The following is a 13,492-nucleotide window of genomic DNA, read 5'->3' as shown; positions in this document are numbered from 1 at the left end:
AAAGGAGGGGGTAGCAGAGAGTTGCAAAGATTTCACTAATGAGGAGCAGGACCACCTTATTCAGAGTTTATTGCGAGTGACCTAGGCAGTGAGATTGTCTTCTGTAATTTACACAATTGTAAATTGCCTTTCATTGAGGTCGGGTTGGGAGTGGTTTCAAGGGGAGCAGAAATCCCCTGCAGGACAGCCCATAGCCACCACATCAACTGTGCTTAGCAGAGAGCAGCTGGCTCAGAGCCTGCCCAGGCCATGTGCGTGCAGAGGCCGCAGGGCAGAGGGGAAGTGGTGAGGACTGCTCCCACCCCAGGAGGGAAGTAGTTGCTTCCAGAGACAGAGAGGAGGTGAGACAGGAAGCCACAGCAAAGAGACAACTGCAGTGCCCGGCAGGGATGGAGTCAGTCCTAGGGGCTCCTCCTGCAGAAAGCTCACCTCCGGGCTGAGCAGAGCCCTCTGGGGCCGGGGGGATCCCCGCCAGCTGCAGCAGTGATGTTGTTCATGACTCAGGGGAGCCCTGGTGCAGCTGAGCGGCAGTGAGGATGAGCTGTGTGGGAGGTGACTGGTGTATATGCAGGCAGCCCAAGGCCCTGGGCACAGCCTCCCCAGCTCTTAGTATGGCTCATTCTTAATGAAACGGCTGAACATGGTGAAGGCAGCGAGGGGCTGGTCCGTGGGCACCATGTGGCCGGCTCCCTGCAGGAAGCAGGTGCCAGCAGTCAGCATCCCACCGTGGGGCCACCACCCTGACCCACAGCAGTGTCTGACCACACTGGGACCAGCTGCACTGCACCAGCTCAGCCCTACCTTGACGGTGAGGAAGGCAATGTTGGTGAACTCTTTCACGAAGCCCCCGATCTGGTTCTCACCTCCTTCAGTGTAGAGCCAGGGCCGGCGAGCTACCTGCACCTGGGAACAGAGACAGCACCCTCAGAGCCCAGCCCCAGGGCCCCCCTGCGCCTGGCTGACCCAGGGACCAGATCTCACTCTGCCCATTTACCTTCTGGCACAGGGAGTCCACGAACCACTCGTCCCCAAGGAAATTGCAGGCCATGTCAACATCCCCATTGTACACCAGGATTCTGTATTTCTGCAGAGCAGGAAGAGCATGAGCACTGCCCAGGGCCCTGTGTGGGAGAGCTGATCCCACAGGCTGCACGCTCCCCCCACACGTACACACCGTGGCTCCGAGGAGCTTCAAGTACTGCTCGTTCATCTGCGTGTACAGGCGCTTGTAGCTGCGGTTCACCTCGAAGCTGTGGAAGCAGCAGTGGGCTCAGCAGCTGCCTCGTGCTGCACGCTCAGCCCCACTTGTGGCTTTCTCACCTGCACACCTGCCACTCCGGGGCATCGGGGGAGATGTGCAGAGCCTTCCTCACTTCTGGGGAATTGAGATACGTGGTCGGTGCCGTGGAGTTGGTGCACGGTGGGTCCATCCGCACCTTACTGCGGGCTACGGGCATCCGGAACAGGTTCTGGGGGAGTCAGGAGAGCCCTGCAGCAGCAGCACCTCAGCACTGCCCACGGGGACAGCTGCCCCGTCCCCTGCTGTGCAGGTGGAGGGTGCTGGCAGCGTGCTGTGACAGGTGCCCACACTCACCTGGCGCCAGGAGAACCTCATGGGCATCCGGATGAAGGAGTTTCCCAGGTCATGCACGATGAGATAGTCACCCTCATACCTGCAGGCAGACCGAGCACAGCGACAGGCTGAGAGCTCTGGAGAAGTGGCCAGAAGCAGTGTCCCTGCCAGCCCGCTGCTGCGGGTGGGGACCTGCACGCTGCCTGCTCCTGGGGACAGTGCTGCTGCTGCTGCTCTCACCTCATGCTTCCAGGAACACCGCCAGCACACGGGGCGTAGAGATTGTAGATGTTGAGCCCAGACTCCTCTACAATCTCAATCATCTCTGCCATCTGCAATGAGACACAGGCAGGGCTCAGGACTCAGCAAGGTTCAAGGGACCATGGCACACACCCAGCACAGTGCTGCTGCTCGCAGGGGACAGAGCAGGGCTCGGGGATTTCAGCTCCCTCACCTTAAGCGTGCAGTTCAAGTTGGAGTTGTCATGGAAATTGCATTTCCCTTGGGAGCAGCAGAAGGCCTGCAAGTCCTTCCACAGCCTGCGGGCAGAGACCAGGGGTTGGAGCAATCTGCCACAGCCCACCCTGCCCTGTGCCACAGGGACCAGCAGCACAACCCTCCCCCCCAGCAGTGCTCCCCCGCTCTCACTGGGTGCCCAGCAGGCCGTGGTAATAAGCAAAGTACACCAAGGAGTTGTCGTTGATCTCATAGGAGGAGAGGCCGTTTCCCACAGCAATTCCCTGCGGGGCAAGAAGAAAACAACTCTGTGCTGTGGCAGCTCCTCACAGGGAAGCTGCAGAGCATCGGCGTCAGGCAGGAAGCAGATGTGGCCCTGTTTACTTCGTGGGGGGAACAGGAAAGGCTTTGGGCGCCTGGGAGCACTCCTCAGCCTCATGCAGCAGAACACGTTCACCACCGGCACCCAGGGAGATGAAAGGCTGTGGGGCTGGGGCCGCCCCACGCAGCATCGCTGGGCCCCAGTGAGGCCGTGCCCTCACCTTCAGGTTGAGGCTGGGATCCTGCATCACCCATTCTGCCAGCGTGGGGATGTAAATGCCCCCATAGCTCTCCCCTGTGAGGAAGAGGTCATTCTTGGAGTACTCGGGGAAGAGCCGCAGGAACTCCTTCAGTGCCAGGTAGTTGTTGTGTGCGACCTGCAGGGACAGCGGGTGGCATCAGGGGGGTGGCATGGGGGGGGGGGAGTAGGCTCCAGGCCAGACCTGCAACTGCCTCGCCACTCACCTCAGTGTCATTGGTGGCATACTTCTTGTCCTCAGAGTACGAGAAGCCAACTCCTGCAGGGGACTCCAGGTAGAGCATGTTGGCAATCTGTGGGAACAGCAGAGGGGCAGGGGAGCATGGAAGTCCAGGGTTCTCCTTCCAGGGAGCTCCCGGAGCACAGCATCAGCGGCCTTCACCTATGATACCGTTTGTGCATGCGTGGCCCACCCCGGTGTTGCAACGAGAGCCACATTCCCTGCTCTGCAGCTAGCTGGGGGGGCAGGGGGAGGCAGCACAGAGCAGCTCAGAGCCATAGTTCCCCGTGGCGGGTGTGGCAGGAGCCACTCCCTGCCCGCAGCAGTACCCATACCTTGTTCCAGGAGTAGTCATTGTACTTCAGCGTGACCCCATCGGGCTGCACCTGAGGAGGGAGCAGAGGCTGACGGGCGGCACACCACAGGGCCCGGGGCACTGCCCACACCACGGAGGCCCGCAGCACCCGGGCAGCTGCAATCACTGACCAGGAAAGGGCCGTGCTCCTTCAGGAAGCCTTCCATGGAGCTGCAGCCAGGGCCCCCGTTCAGCCATAGTACCAGGGGGCTGTTCTGCGGGTTGCTCTGGGCCTCCACAAACCTGCGGGGTGCACAACATGAACGCCCAGTGCCCGGCCAGCACCAGCACTGACTCCACGAACCAGCACCATACACCGGCACCACGTCCCAGCCCGGCCCCACGTACCAGTAGTGCAGGCGCTGGGTCGGCCCGATGCACAGATGCCCCGAGAATTGGCGGAAGGACGGCTGCTTGGGCAGCCCGGGCAGGAACATCACCTCGTGGCCCGGGGGCGCGGCAAGGGCCGGCCCCAGCCCCAACAGCAGCACGCACAGCAGCAGCAGCATCTGCGGGAGGCACAGAGACGGGCGCTGCCGCGGGACCGGACACACACAACGAACCGCACCGAGCTCCGCCGCCCTGCACCGGTGCGGTGCGGTTTCTGCCGCTGGTCCCGGCCCTACCGAGACCGCCCCAAAAGGATCAGTCCCTTCTGACACCCGCGGTGCCGCGCGATAGCCGTACCGCTCACCCCGCACCCCGATCCCGCAGCCGCAGCGCCCCGCAGCACATGACCCGCACCCATATGACCTCCGAGAGGTCACGTGAGGCTGGGCGTGGCTTCATGGAGGGGGCGTGGATAGCTTCAGCCAATCGGCGTGCCGTCTCGGTAGCTGGTCACGCCCCTCCCCGCCGCGCGCGCACGTGGAAACGAATCGGCCGCCCGCGCCACGCACCGCTTTCACGCGCGGACCCTTTGCGTGGGCCCACACCGCTCCGGGGCTGTCGCAGTGCCCCGCACCCCCCGCGCATCTCTGACACCGCGGGACAATGCGAGCGGGCACAGTGCCCCGGGGCGGGAGCCCACGACGTAGGGCAGGGAGCGGGAAAGAAGCGGGGAACCCGCGGCCCCGTCCCCGCGCGGCCCCGTCCCGCACAGCCCAGTGGGCAGCACGGGACCTCCGCGCCGCCGCCGCCCTCCCGCGGGGCCCTGAGCCCTGGGACCGGCCCCCGCCGCCGGCTGCCAGCAGCTGCCCGGCGCTGAGGTTATAAATAGCGGCGCGGCCATGGCGGCCCCGGGCCACACTCCCACCCGCTTCCACCGCGTGCACGGCACCAATGTGCTCCTGGACGCCTCACGCACACGGGCCACGCGGGTCGAGAGCTTTGCCAACGCGCTGTGCTTCAGCCACGAGCCGCTGGCACCCGGGCAGATCTTCCTGGTGGAGATCGAGGAGAAGGAGCTGGGCTGGTGCGGGCACCTGCGCGTGGGGCTGACGGCGCACGACCCGCAGAGCCTGGGCACCGTGCCCGAGTACTCGCTGCCTGACCTGGTCGGCCTGGGGGACACCTGGGTGTTCGCCATCACCCGCAGTCACAACCGCGTGTCGGTCGATGGGCAGGAGGCCCCGGCCCCGACCCCGGCCCCGCTCTGGGAGCCCGAGCTGCGCATCGAGGGCGTGAGGATTCCCCGCGACAAACTGGTGGGGCGCAGCCGCCCCGGGCGCTACAGCCACCTCCTGGATGAGCTGTACCGCAGCAACGTGCTGCCGCCCACCGCCCTGCGCAGCCGCATCGGCGTGCTGTACGCCCCGCGCCCCGACGGCACCGCCGACATGCACATCGTCATCAACGGTGAGGACATGGGGCCGAGCGCCCGGGGCCTGCCCGCTGCGCGGCCGCTCTACGCCGTGATTGATGTCTTCGCCTCCACCAAGAGCGTCCGTGTGATCCAGGTGGAATACGGCTGTGGGTATCTGCGTGGTGACCCCGCGGTCTGGTGGGCAGCGTCTGAGCGGGATGGGATGAGGGGTGCAGTGATATGGGGAGGGGGGCAAGACGGAGCATCCCAAGTCTCTGTAGAGTGCAGTGAGGCCCCACTTGCAGCAGTGGCACGGATGCGGTGTGGATCCTGAACCCCTCACTGTGGAGCTGGCAGCAGCTCCAGCACTGCCTCGGTTCAGCCCAGCCCAGGGTCCCCCTCCAGCCCCATGCTGGCTGCTCGCTGCCCAGCCTCACCCCACGGGCACGAGGCAGCCCGGAGCCGGGGCTGTGGAGGCAGAACCAGGGCTGACCCCTGCAGTGTTACGGCTGTTGGGCAACATCTAAGTGTCCCCCGGCAGGGTGGGGCTGGGATGGGCAGCCCCGTGCAGCTACGAGCTCCTGCGAGCAGTCAGCTAATAGGGGCTAATTACAGTCGTATTGGAAAAATAAGCACGTGCTCGGGATGATAAAGGATGTGAACCAGAAGAAGAAATAGTGCCTGGGTGCTGATGGCCGGGCCACCATCACGCTGCGTGCCACCTGTGCTTTACATAATTGGGGGATAATGAGGTCTTGGCGTAGCAGGCACAAGGGCAGAGACAAAGCAAACAAGATACCAGGACCCAGGGCAGAGTGACTCCTGCACAGGGAACCCCAGCCCCGAGTTCAGCCTCCCAAGGCTGATGTCTGTGTTCTCTGTGCCAGCCGCTTCCCGCTGGAAGCAGTGGGGGTGGAAGCAGCAAGGGCAGCACACAGAGGGGGACGGCGCGAGGTGAGGGCCCCGCAGCGAGCCAGCTGGTGCCAGCTGCCTGCAGATTTCAGCAGCTGCTCTTTCTACAGCATTTCCCGTTGGCTTTACAAATCAGTTTTTGCTGCAGTTCTGCTTTAGCTGGGGCGCGGGCGGTGAAGTGAAACCCTGCAGCCAAAAGGCAGGCGACACGACGTTGTGTGTGGGGAGGGGGGTGGGGGGAGGTTGGGGCACAGTGCTGCTCACCGAGTGCTCAGGGCTGCGAGGTCTGGCCCGTGATAAGCACTGCAGACATCCAGGGGCAGCCCAAGGCCGGGGCTGCGGTGGGCACAGTGCTGCTTTGTCTGGCGCTGCCCCGAGGCCTCGTGCTGGCGGCTGTGCGAGAGTGGAGCAGCTGAGCCACCACCCAGGGCCCCGCTCCACAGCATGACACCACTGTCAGCCCCCCCGCCCCGGCTGCTGGGGGGCTTCCCACAGCTCATAGAGGAGGAATCCACCCACAGCGTGTCACGGGGGGGGGGCAATGGAAGACGTGTTCCAGGAGCGCCGTGTGAGTCCCCCCTGCAGCGGGAGGCTGACTGCAGTGTGGTGCACACAGGTCACCGAAGGGCTGAGGATGAAAGGAAAATACTGCGTGCAGCCCCGAGAGAAAACAAATGCAAAACACCAAAGTAACACACCGTGTAGGCTCAGGACTGCTCCACTCAGCCCTGCAGCTCCAAGAGCTCCAGCCTGGGCAGAGCACGAGGACCCTGCAGGGTGAAGCTCTCCCCCAGCAGAGCCCTGCAGGAGGACAAACACTGCCCCAAAGCGAGGGGTGTGCAGGGAGTGTACACCCCCCTCCTGATGTCGCTGTCCCAGCCACTCCAGCTCCTTCTGTTTGCTCTCTTGCAGTCCCCTCCTTGCAGACACTCTGCCGGCTGGTCATCCAGAAGCACATTGTGCACCGCCTGGCCATCGATGGCTTGGATCTACCCCCCCTGCTGAAGCACTACTGCCAACACGAGTGAAGGAACTGAGGGAGCTGTGTGGCCTGGCACGGCCCCCAGCCCTCCAGAGCATGCCAGAGGGACTTTCCTCTGTGTAAATTGGTTTGGTTGGGCTTGTGTCCACCCTGGAAGGTATCACAGGAGAGAGTGAGTAATAAAGCACTTCAAGCTATGGTCTGAGTTCACTGCGTGGTGCTGGCGTACAAAGCCCAGGAACAAAGCTATCATTTCCTGGGTCCGTCGTGGGGGGAACTGAGCACTGCCTGCAGGTCCTCCCGGCCTGCCTGCCCCCAGCAACAGCCCTGGGGCTGCGGGACAGAGGCCTATGAGTATGGGGTGCTGTGTGCTGGGGCACTGCTTCCCAGTGCTGCAGCAAGCTCTGAGCACTGCCAGAGGCAAGTGCAGGATGAGCTTAGGCTACATTCTGCCTGGAAGCAGCCTGCAGTAGGGACAGGGCTGCCTGGAAAGGCTCTGCTGCCAGCAACAGGCCCTCAAGAAAGGGCTGCAGGGCTCCTTGCTCACGTGGAAGGTAAATTGCAGCCAGGCCCTGTCCCAGCCGCACAGTTTCGCTCTTGGGAAACATGTTTACTGGGAATGGGATGACTTATTTCCTGTGCTCTCTGTGAAGAGGCGGAAGGGTCGGACTGCTGTCCGTACACCACGTGCAGGGAGCAGCTCCAGCAGTGGCTGCTCCTCGTGCACATGGCCATGAAGCCAGCTCAGGGAGGTCTGGCAGCCCCAGTGCAGCCCCTGCACCCAACCTCAGCTCACCGTGTGCCTGTGCTGTGCTTCCCTGGGGAGACCACTCCAGGAGCAGCTGGAACACATGGCTCTAAGCTCACAGAAAGATGTCTTAGGAAACTCTCTACTAAAATTAGACAGAGGAATCCAATATTATCAGATAACACGACAAAACATTCAAATGAGAGAAAATCCCCAACCACAGCAATTCCACTACAACAGGCCAACTCTAAAACCAAAGTGTTACTGACGCACCAACCATGGGAAACACATCACTAATGGATTACAGCAACCAAGAGAGCTCTGTGCTGCTTTCTGCCCCTCACCAGATGTCCCCAGCACGTCCCCCAGCCGCAGCCTGCTGTGCCCCAACACAGCCACCCGGGCTGGAGGGGGCTGGTAGCTCACCAGCTGCACGACAGCTTCTGCAGGCTGGAGTGAATGTGTGTGTTTGTTCTTCTTAGTATTTTTTCCTCCCCCACCCCACACACTCAAAGCATTCGCTCTGTGCTTTGCAGAAGTGCTGTTTGTACTGCTGTGACCCCCAGCAGGCAGGAGGGAGGGCGGTTCATTTTCTGAATAATTAAGAGCAGCTGCCATGACGAGATAAACAAACGCCCCAGCATGGGCAGCACTGCCAGCAGCAGAGATCGCCACCGTCAGGTTCTGCTGCTCCTTAACACAGGCTCACTCACCTAATTAGCAGGCAATGAAATTAGACTTGAAAACCAGGGAAAGGCGTTAAAAAACCCCTGCCCAAGTGAGCAGCCTCACTGCCCCCCAGCAGGGAAGGACGGCCTCAGACACACACAGCTCCAAAGTGACAAAGGCCCATTTATTGGCTTTGTTGCACAATACCCTCACAGCCGGATGCTGGAAGGACCTGAAGGTGCTGGCCAAAGATCAAATAATTTTATCAGATTATTATACCATTGCTTCCTTCCCCACACCACCCTCAGCTCATTCCACACACTTCCTGCTCGTTAGGTCAGCAGCTCGTTACCCATTACAGTCCAGTTGGGAATTTCTAAACCAGCACCACAGCTCCCCCATGCAGGATTGGATGCTCACTCATGAAGCGACCCAGCCAGCCCCGTCCACCCTAACTCCTGGCAGGAACAGTCAGAATAAAGGGAGCAATGAAAGCAGGAGGAACGTGGCCGAGCTGTGAGCAGCACCAGCCTCAAGCCTGGCTCCCTGTCCCATACTAGAGCTTCACTCTCACGTAGGGCCCGATCCAGCTGTCAGCCAGTGCCCGCAGCATGCAGCACCGGAGCTCAAACTGCTCTGCACTGCAGCAGCTGAGGAGCCGGCTGATCTCTGCTGTGAGTGAGGACACAGCCAGAAGTTTGTCCCGAGAATCATCCCAAGGGCTCTCCAGGTCCTCCAGGAGATCATCATCTTGCCTGCCCTGGGTGACATCACATCCCTTCTGCCACTGCCTCCCCAGCATCTCAGGCTGCAGGGTCTTTCTCTCTAAGTTCAGCACAGCCTGGATGTGCCGGCAGGGCAACTGGAACGTCTGGTAGAAGTGGCACGTGCAGCGGACCAGCCCTTCCTGAGTCACTTTATGAGCATCTTCAAGAATCTGCACATCAACAGCATCCGCACTGGTGCCTATCAGCTGAACAGACTTCTGAACCACAGCAAGTTCGCTCAGGCACAGCCTGGCAGCAGACTCCGTGCAAATATCGCACAAGGATTGCATGATAACCTCTTCAGCCTTTCGGTTCACCTCCTCATCGCTGTCCCCCTCTGGATATTCTGTGGCCTCCACTTTAATTGCAGGAGATGAAGGAATGAACAAGGAGCAAGTGCTCACAGACCCGCTCTGGAGGAGAGGCTGGGGAGGTGCAGGCTGGCTGCGCAGGGCCACTGGGAGTTGAGGAGCTGCCATTGCCATGGGAGAGTCCTGGACAGAGCACTGGGATGGCTGATCTTGACATGTTGCCAGGGGCTGGAGAGGGGAACTCGAGGTGGGTGGGCTACGGGAAGCTGCACAGTCATCAGGACAGGCAGGGGAGCACACAATGTCATCGAGAGGGCTGTCCGAAACACACTTCTGGTAGTACTTTGCTAAGGAGGCAATGGAAGCCTCCAGGAAGAGCTCAGCACTGAAAACCTGGCTTAAGCCCTGGGTGATGGTCTCCAGGTGCTTAAAATAGTCACTGCTCCTCTTGCAGCTCCTCTCCCCGTGCGTAGCCCAGATCTTATCAGTGAGCAGCCAGTGAGCGTGGAAGCTGGGCAGCAGGGCTGGCGGTACCGTCTCACTCAGGACACGGTGCATCTCCCTGCGTTTGCTCTCCGTGGCCGTGCACATGGTGCTGTGCAGGGTGCTGAGAAGCAGCTGCTCGGTCCGGTGCTCCAGGCCCAGCCGGTGGATCTGCTCCTGGAGGTGCCTGCGGACATGGAAGGCTGAGAGGCGTACCTCGGCCGCGGGGAAGGCCTGGCCCAGCACCACGGGCTCGGGGAGGTCGGGGCCCACCAGCAGCACGCGGGTGCGCCGCCAGGCGGGGTTGAAGGCCCGGAAGGCGTCGCACATTCGGGCCAGGCCGCGCGCGGACTCGTCGCGGGGCACGGCGAGGTGCACCACCGCGGCCCCGCGCACCGCCAGGCCCGGCCCGTCCGCCAGGAAGATGTAGAGCGCCCGCCCGCTCGGGCCGCAGGCTCGGTGCACCAGCAGGGCCCGGGGGAAGCGGGCGAACAGCGCGCCCATGGCGGCGCTCTGGAAGCTCACGGCGGCCATGCGGCCCTCGGCGTCCTGCTCGTAGGACACCACGCAGCGGCGCCCCGCCATGGCCGCCCGCCGCGCCCCGCCCAATCAGCGCCGAGCGCGCTGTGACGTCACGACGCACGCGCGGCCACGGCGCCCCCGCGCGGAGGAAGCCGCACCGCGCCCCTAACCCGCGGGAGCGCGCCCGCCCGTCACGGCGCGCCCGCCGCCTCCTGCTTCACGTCCCCACCTGACTCGGCCCACGCGTGCACGATGGCCCTGAGCGCGGAGCTGCGCTCCTCCAGCTGCGCCCCATCGCTCTGCAGCAGCAGGTTGGCCAGCTCCTTGCTGAGCGCCTGGATCCGGTCCTGCCGGCCCTCCGCCTGGGTACCCGCGTGCTCCGGCACACCTGCGGGCACCGGGTGCTTCTCGTACTTCCTCTGCCAGCGGTGGCCCACCATGCTGCCCTCCACACTCCTGCGGTCGGCATGCAGCACGGCCAGCACGTGGCGGCAGGGCAGGCGGTAGCGCTGCTGGAAGTAGCAGCTGCAGCTCCAGCGGTCGGCACTCACCCGGTGCGTGTCCTCCAGCAGCCGCACCTCCACGCCGCCCGGCGCCGCGCTGATCAGCTGCGTGGACATCTGCACCACCTCCCACTCGCTGGCACACAGCTGGTAGCCCAGTGCTGTGCAGCTGCCCCGCAGTGCCTCCAGCTTGCAGCCCTGCCCCTCCACCACCATGCTGGGCACCACCTGCCTGGGAGGATGGGGGCGCTCAGTTTGAACCTGAGAGACAAAAAGAGGGTCTGGTTCTGTGGCAGCACACGCCTGCGCTTCAGGTTTCTCTTGAAGGCCTCTCTGACAGTCCTTGGTGCATGAGGGAGTCCAGGAGGAACTTTCCAGAGGTTTGGAATCGAGACAGTCCGCACATTCCAGTAAATGGAGAACACTTGCCTCCAAGGAGGAGTGCTGGCCAAAGAGAGCAGATATCCGGTGTGTGATGAGATCCAGGCTGTCAATGTGTGTATTGCATGAATGAAGGCCCTTCTTGGTGTGCATGTACCACAGCAGCTCACAGGAGAACCAGTTGGCCTGGAGGTAGTCGTACAGCTCTGGGTTAACCACCTCTTTCATCATCTGAGACAGGACATCCAGACTGTCAGCCGAAGTGGAAAATACTGCCTTCTTCAAGGCCAGCTTCATTTCATACTTGGCATAACATGGCATTTTCGCTGCATTCACATTCTCCTCAAGCAGTCGGACAGTGTGGTAGACAGAAAGGAGCACCTGAGCTGAAGGGAAGAGCTCATGAAGGACAGCTTTGTGAAGGAAGGACATGTCAACAAAAATAACCTTCACCTTTTGCCAGTCAGGATTGAACTCCTTGAAAACAGTCAGCATTTTGCTGATGCTCTGTCCCGTGTCAGCTTTCAGAACTGACCAGTGCACGATCTTCCCCACTCGCTCTTTACTCTCCACTAAGAGCACATAGAGAACATGTCCTTTCTGGCTCTGCACCCTGTGCAACAGAAGGCTGGCAGGAAACTTCATAAATAAGCTCTTCATCTTGCTGGTCTGGAAGCTGAGTCTCTCTAGCCCTTGATCACTGCCTACATCAACTGAAGCCAATGCCCCACTGTCTGCATTCAGGCGTTTTTTTACTACTTCAGTGACTCTGGCTGCTCCTGAGGCAAAGTCATTTTCCTTCGTGGCCCCTGAGAGCGCAGGAATCCTGCACAGGGCAGATGCTTCATCCACAGGTTGCTCAGCCTCAGGTGAGTTCTCATCCGCCACGTTGGAGCTTTCAGTCCCACCTGCTTGCTGCCTGCACAGCTTGACTGCAGGGCTGCTATCCACTGTGGTGCTGGCTCCTTTGGTTAAACCTCTGCTCAGGGAAAACTCTGTATCCACATGTACGTGGTCACTACATAGTTCACTGATCACAAGTTGGTCTATATCCTTATTATATTGCAAAATAAAGTAAGCTGGACACAGATTGGGATGCTGCTTCCTTTTCTTAGTGTACTTTTGGGTCCGGGCACAACCAAACTTCACCTGCATGAACCTGCAAACGTTGAGAAAAAGTTAATGGTGGGAGCAACAATGCTGTTAGATTTTTAACATCTAGCTTTGTCTTCTCTACATCCAATTAGTGAACACAAAAAAAACCACACATCCCCCAGATGCGCAAGGCTGCTCTACTCAGAAATCCTGGGATAAGCACAGCGGGAACAAAGAAACTAAGAGTCACAGCCACCATCACCAAGCACCATGCAGCCCCATCCCTGTTCCCAACACTGCCTCTACCCCTGCTCTCCATAAGCACCACAGCCATCAGTGAAAGTTTCTGCTCTCCGCATATTTTGCTCCCTTAATGCACATAAAATGTCTGCAACTCCTCTGTATCTGAAAGAGCAAGGCAAGAAAGGCTTTAAGATGTGAGATCATGTTCTAAGGGAGGAGGGCTGAGCAGGGCCACGATCCCACGAGCAGGGCCTGGCTCCAGCAGGAACAAAGGCCTGCAAAACTCAGCACTACAAAAGGGAATCCTGATAAACCCTTTCTAGCATACCGGCTAAAAGCAGCCAGGGAACACTATCAGGTGCCAATATTTGATGAGTTACTGCTCCAATGGAAAAAGGCTGCAGCTGTAATTCGCAATGCCACAACAGACATCATTTCAAATACCAGAAACACAGGTTTCACTACAAGGGGCAGCGAGAACAACAAGGCAGAGTAGAACAGAGCAGAGCAACAGCCCCAAGGCAGCAGAGAGCGGCACGGGGGATAGCACAGAGAGTGCACGTGAGCACGAAGACAGAGGCACAGCTCATCCTCACAGCAGCAGGGCCGTGACACCACCAGCACCACCACACCGCACGTGGGACCTCCTCAGAGGCAGGTGTGGCCCTGCCACGTGCACACGGGCTCTGGGCCCAGGGGACAGGCGAGGGCCGAGGGGCTCCACAGCACGTGCTGCTGCTGCCGGCGGGCCAAGGCCTGCACGACGCCGGGAGGCGGCCGCCTTACATCACATCCTCGCGAACGGCCGTGCCGTGCTCCCGGTTGTGGAAGCGCACCGAGGTGCAGCTGCGCAGGCTATAGCGGGAGCCGTAGGCCTGCTGGTAGGCGAGCAGGGACTCCTTGAACTCCCGGTACGTGCGGAACCGCGCCCCGAGCTCCATGGCGAAA

General features: G+C 60.9%; 4 protein-coding genes across 5 annotated transcripts; 1 reads left to right on the top strand and 3 right to left on the bottom strand.

Annotated features, from left to right (window-relative positions):
* Positions 1 to 419: 419 nt before the first annotated feature.
* Positions 420 to 3,946, bottom strand: CTSA (cathepsin A). The gene is made up of 15 exons (XM_065754111.1): positions 3,879 to 3,946; positions 3,533 to 3,693; positions 3,316 to 3,427; positions 3,165 to 3,215; positions 2,816 to 2,902; positions 2,572 to 2,727; positions 2,222 to 2,313; positions 2,028 to 2,112; positions 1,814 to 1,905; positions 1,595 to 1,673; positions 1,321 to 1,469; positions 1,175 to 1,250; positions 995 to 1,084; positions 802 to 903; positions 420 to 690 (listed from the first exon to the last, which is right to left on the bottom strand). Exons 1-15 carry the CDS (start codon positions 3,930 to 3,932, stop codon positions 607 to 609), a joined length of 1,470 nt encoding a protein of 489 aa, XP_065610183.1. The 5' UTR covers positions 3,933 to 3,946; the 3' UTR covers positions 420 to 606.
* Positions 3,947 to 4,154: 208 nt separating this feature from the next.
* NEURL2 (neuralized E3 ubiquitin protein ligase 2) lies at positions 4,155 to 6,912 on the top strand. Of its 2 annotated transcripts, none has more exons than XM_065754115.1 (2): positions 4,155 to 5,082; positions 6,753 to 6,912. In XM_065754115.1, the coding sequence occupies exons 1-2, from the start codon at positions 4,414 to 4,416 to the stop codon at positions 6,843 to 6,845; spliced, it is 762 nt and encodes a 253-aa protein (XP_065610187.1). In that variant the 5' UTR covers positions 4,155 to 4,413; the 3' UTR covers positions 6,846 to 6,912. The 2 variants fall into 2 exon arrangements, with proteins under 2 accessions (XP_065610187.1, XP_065610186.1); XM_065754114.1 differs by having other exon boundaries at positions 4,155 to 5,095.
* Positions 6,913 to 8,402: 1,490 nt separating this feature from the next.
* On the bottom strand, positions 8,403 to 10,385 carry ZSWIM1 (zinc finger SWIM-type containing 1). Its single transcript, XM_065754525.1, has one exon. The coding sequence runs from the start codon at positions 10,383 to 10,385 to the stop codon at positions 8,796 to 8,798; it is 1,590 nt and encodes a 529-aa protein (XP_065610597.1). The 3' UTR covers positions 8,403 to 8,795.
* Positions 10,386 to 10,513: 128 nt separating this feature from the next.
* On the bottom strand, positions 10,514 to 13,485 carry ZSWIM3 (zinc finger SWIM-type containing 3). Its single transcript, XM_065754524.1, has 2 exons — positions 13,331 to 13,485; positions 10,514 to 12,365 (listed from the first exon to the last, which is right to left on the bottom strand). Exons 1-2 carry the CDS (start codon positions 13,483 to 13,485, stop codon positions 10,514 to 10,516), a joined length of 2,007 nt encoding a protein of 668 aa, XP_065610596.1.
* Between the last annotated feature and the right edge of the window lie 7 nt (positions 13,486 to 13,492).

The sequence above is a fragment of the Cyrtonyx montezumae genome, unplaced genomic scaffold (assembly GCF_038088225.1).
Source record: "Cyrtonyx montezumae isolate F1298 unplaced genomic scaffold, pur_monq_1.0 scaffold_9, whole genome shotgun sequence".
NCBI lineage: Eukaryota > Metazoa > Chordata > Aves > Galliformes > Odontophoridae > Cyrtonyx > Cyrtonyx montezumae.
Note: the sequence above shows the minus strand (reverse complement) of the source record. Positions and strands in the feature narration are given on the sequence as shown.

Excerpts from the sequence above, each read along its gene's own strand:
- ZSWIM3 (XM_065754524.1), bottom strand. The coding sequence starts at position 13,485 with ATGGAGCTCGGGGCGCGGTTCCGCACGTACCGGGAGTTCAAGGAGTCC. Across the intron at positions 12,366-13,330 it reads GCCGTTCGCGAGGATGTGAT|GTTCATGCAGGTGAAGTTTG; the intron begins GTAAGGCGGCCG and ends CAACGTTTGCAG.
- CTSA (XM_065754111.1), bottom strand. The coding sequence starts at position 3,932 with ATGGGTGCGGGTCATGTGCTGCGGGGCGCTGCGGCTGCGGGATCGGGG. Across the intron at positions 2,728-2,815 it reads ATGCCACCAATGACACTGAG|GTCGCACACAACAACTACCT; the intron begins GTGAGTGGCGAG and ends CTGTCCCTGCAG. Across the intron at positions 1,085-1,174 it reads TGAAGCTCCTCGGAGCCACG|AAATACAGAATCCTGGTGTA; the intron begins GTGTGTACGTGT and ends CCTGCTCTGCAG.
- NEURL2 (XM_065754114.1), top strand. The coding sequence starts at position 4,414 with ATGGCGGCCCCGGGCCACACTCCCACCCGCTTCCACCGCGTGCACGGC. Across the intron at positions 5,096-6,752 it reads GATCCAGGTGGAATACGGCT|TCCCCTCCTTGCAGACACTC; the intron begins GTGGGTATCTGC and ends GCTCTCTTGCAG.
- ZSWIM1 (XM_065754525.1), bottom strand. The coding sequence starts at position 10,385 with ATGGCGGGGCGCCGCTGCGTGGTGTCCTACGAGCAGGACGCCGAGGGC.